This window comes from Ailuropoda melanoleuca, unplaced genomic scaffold (assembly GCF_002007445.2).
Source record: "Ailuropoda melanoleuca isolate Jingjing unplaced genomic scaffold, ASM200744v2 unplaced-scaffold2594, whole genome shotgun sequence".
In the NCBI taxonomy this organism is placed as follows: Eukaryota; Metazoa; Chordata; class Mammalia; order Carnivora; family Ursidae; genus Ailuropoda; species Ailuropoda melanoleuca.
The window spans coordinates 1-3,197 of NW_023195992.1; the positions used below are offsets into that span (position 1 = coordinate 1).

Here is a 3,197-nt window from a genome sequence, read left to right on the forward strand (position 1 = left end):
CTAGAATGGGCCAGCCTCATTCCTGCCTCAGGATTTTTGCACTTGCCATTTCCTCCTCCAGGAATTATCTCGCTCCAGCTCTTCACAGGATTCCCTCGCATCTTCACTGAGATGTCGCCTCCTCAAAGAAGCCTTCCTTGACTACCTTGTGGAACCTAGCACCCCCTCATCACTCTATCCTTTTATCCTATTTGACTTTTCCCTATTGCACTTATAATTATTTGAAATTATATCCTTTACTTATCTCTTCCTTTAGTTTGTGGGTGCCTCGAGGAGAGGGGCTTCCGTTGTCTTGTTTACTAATATACCCCAAACAACTAGCAGGTGCTCAGTAAATATCTGTGGAGTTAACGGATAGATGGGTGGGTGAATTGACAGAACGTCTTCTCAGTCCTGCCTCTTACCTTCTTACACACACGCACACACACACACACGCGCGCGCGCGCACACACACAGGGAAGTTCTTAACAGGCTTTGCATTTCTTTAAGAACCTGCCCCGNCTTAACAGGCTTTGCATTTGTTTAAGAACCTGCCCCGGTCCTGCCCCGATTTGTACAGGTGTCATTGTGACAGCCACACATTAGAAGCTGCACTCAAGGGTCGTTTTTGGAGGCAGAAGTTCTCAGAGTACCAGGTTCCCCGTGTGGGAATGTACTTCAAGGGAACAAGGAGGTTTGGGGTCTGGCCTTGGACAAGCTGGATTTCAACTCATATATGTTAGACAAAATCACTTTATTGAACAGTAAGAAGTCCCACTGGGGCCAGAAAGGGCTGGGAACAAAGGAGCGCGTGAGCCTCAGTGGTGGTGCTACCCAACTCTCTCCACGTTCTTCCGGCTCTGGGGAGCAGGTCTTCCTGGGTCTCTTTATTGTGCCTCCTGGTGCTCCAGACAAGAGGCTCCCTGGGTAGACACAAATTGCTTTTTTCAGTTTCAAGAAGCCCAGCTCCTGTTGGTTTGTGTTGGTGGCTGCTGGCAGTGACTCAGGGCAGGAGTGCATCTGATAGACAGGCCCATGCTGAGACCGCTCGGAATTCTTTCTCTGCTCCTGGATCCTCCTTGGCTCAAAGAATGCAGACTTTTCTTTCTTCTTCCCAAGAAAGGACTCTAGAGTATTGAGCAGAGAAACATCAGGTTTTCTTCCAGGCCAGTTTCAGCCCTGGGATGTTCCGAGCAGCCTCTCGTTTCAAGCCTCAGTTTCTAAGGCTCCTTGCCCATGGCCAGTTAGTATGGAAGGAGGCTGCTGGCTGACGAAGGCTCAGACAGAATGGCTCAGGTTCTAATCTCCAGTGGTGGGCAGTGTGGGTCACTGCAGGAAGAGGCATTAACTGTCTTAGGCGGTTAAATGTTTGCCTCCCTGTAGAGTGGCTCCGCCAGCAAGCTTCTGTGGGGTCAGCTTCCTGGCACCACGCTGCGATCGCCGAATTTTGGGGCTGGAGCATCCTAGGTCTTCATCTGACTCTGTGAGAGCTCGACGTCTCTTGGGAGCCTGGCTGGGAATTGGTTTCTCTGCTTCCACCTTTGCCGGGGTGGCCAAAGGAGCATCCCCATAGGTGCGGTAGCCACCAACCAGGCAGTATGTCTCCCCATGCCAGCTCACCTGGGTTTCTCCACACCCTCGGTAGAGGACATGGTAGTGAACAGGTGTAGGAGGAGAAGTGGGAGTCACTGCTGCTGGAAAGAAAATCAGATCTCATCAGTCACTTCTGCTGCCAGGACCTCCCCTCTCATGTCTCTCCCAGTTTCTGGCTGTAGCCCTTTAATCTGCTTGGTATCCAAAACACAGCCTTGGCCCATCACCTCTACGAGTCCCCTAGAGAAGGGATATGGCTGCAAAAGTGATTCTGTGGAGCTTAGGGCAGCAGCAGGAGACCTGGAAATCTGTTCCCCATTCTCAGAGGAAACAGTAGAACCTGAAAACAGTTGCATCCAGGATCCTTTCCATCTCTCCATTCCACAGCAGAAAAAGCATTTCTTAAAGTCTGTCCCTTCTGAGGCTTTGATGGAAATACCGTTCAGGTGTTGGAAAAAATAATATAAGTGGGCTAAGAACCCCTCCCACCTTGGCAACTCCTCTTGGGCCCCATTTACACTGCCTCTTTCAATCACACCGACCTCCAGCCCTCTGATACTTTCACCTAGATTAGAAAAAGGCCAAATACGGAGGCAGAGTGACCAGGAGCTTCAGAGCCAGATTCTAGGTAGCAAGTCTAGGCTCATGTCAACCAACCTCCTAGGATGCCATTTCTATAGCCTTCCAGTCTTGTATCACTCATCACTCTCCTTGGCTCTTTTGTTCTTCCCATAGATATCACACCACCTTTCCCTAGTACGCAGCAGCTCAGTCTGGGGTGTGTCTCAGGGGACCCATGCGGATGTCTACCCGACAGCACGATAAAGGTGCTCGGGTTCGAAGGGGAGGCTAATGAGCAGCTCTCACCAGTTCTTCCTCAAACTGCTCCATTTATCACTTGCCAACAAAAATTCTCTTGACCTTTGCTAAGAGGCCAATCAGGAAAGGGTCAGAATGGAAGTAGCCTGTAGCCCAAAAGGGAAGGCTGCATTTATAAAGATCAGAAGCTTTCTGAATAGTTGTCCAGGGATGACATTTCACTTGTCCTAGGCAGTGAGCAGGAACACTGTAAGTCCCTGGGCGGGCCCCAGGCCACTTTACTTACAGCTGGTTCAGTTCTGAGGTGTAGTGGGCAAGCCCAAAAGGAACATGTGGCAGCCAGGTGAAGTTGTGTGTACACCAGTGACTCTTGTACAGATGCCTGGCCTAGGCCTACCTGCTGTGCTGCCCTCCCAGGGGACACAGGACAAGTTGGAATGAATATAGAAGATCCGGTCAGACATTCTCTCTCAGGCAACCAAACAGATTGGTATCTGGTAGAGAACTGGTAGGAAAGTTTCCCTGAGAGCACCACGTTTCCGTAGTTACCCTGCCATGGCAACTATGAGAAGGCCTGTGAAGTCATCACTACCCAGTGAGGTCACATGAAGAATCTGTGACTTGAGGGGCAGGCTTCAGGCTCTCGGGCTTTTGTGGAGGAGAGCAGGGTGGAGGCAGAGAAGCACCCCACCTGGGCCCTCACTCTTCTCTCCCCAGCCAGCCCTAGTGAAGTAGCCACTCCCTGTGGAAAATACCTGTGGGCTGGCACAGCCCCAGGGACCAAAAGAGGGCGAGGGAAACCCACA

At 51.0% G+C, this 3,197-nt stretch overlaps 1 protein-coding gene across 1 annotated transcript; it reads right to left on the bottom strand.

Annotated features, from left to right (window-relative positions):
• Window positions 1-1,278: 1,278 nt before the first annotated feature.
• LOC117798124 (DPEP2 neighbor protein-like) lies at window positions 1,279-2,855 on the bottom strand. The gene is made up of 2 exons (XM_034650552.1): window positions 2,789-2,855; window positions 1,279-1,673 (listed from the first exon to the last, which is right to left on the bottom strand). The coding sequence occupies exons 1-2, from the start codon at window positions 2,853-2,855 to the stop codon at window positions 1,333-1,335; spliced, it is 408 nt and encodes a 135-aa protein (XP_034506443.1). The 3' UTR covers window positions 1,279-1,332.
• Window positions 2,856-3,197: the final 342 nt, after the last annotated feature.

Bases quoted from the DNA above. Each gene is read 5' to 3' on its own strand.
- LOC117798124 (XM_034650552.1), bottom strand. From the start codon at position 2,855: ATGTCTGACCGGATCTTCTATATTCATTCCAACTTGTCCTGTGTCCCC. The intron at 1,674-2,788 runs GTAGGCCTAGGC...TTTTCTTTCCAG, and splicing joins CTGGGAGGGCAGCACAGCAG to CAGCAGTGACTCCCACTTCT.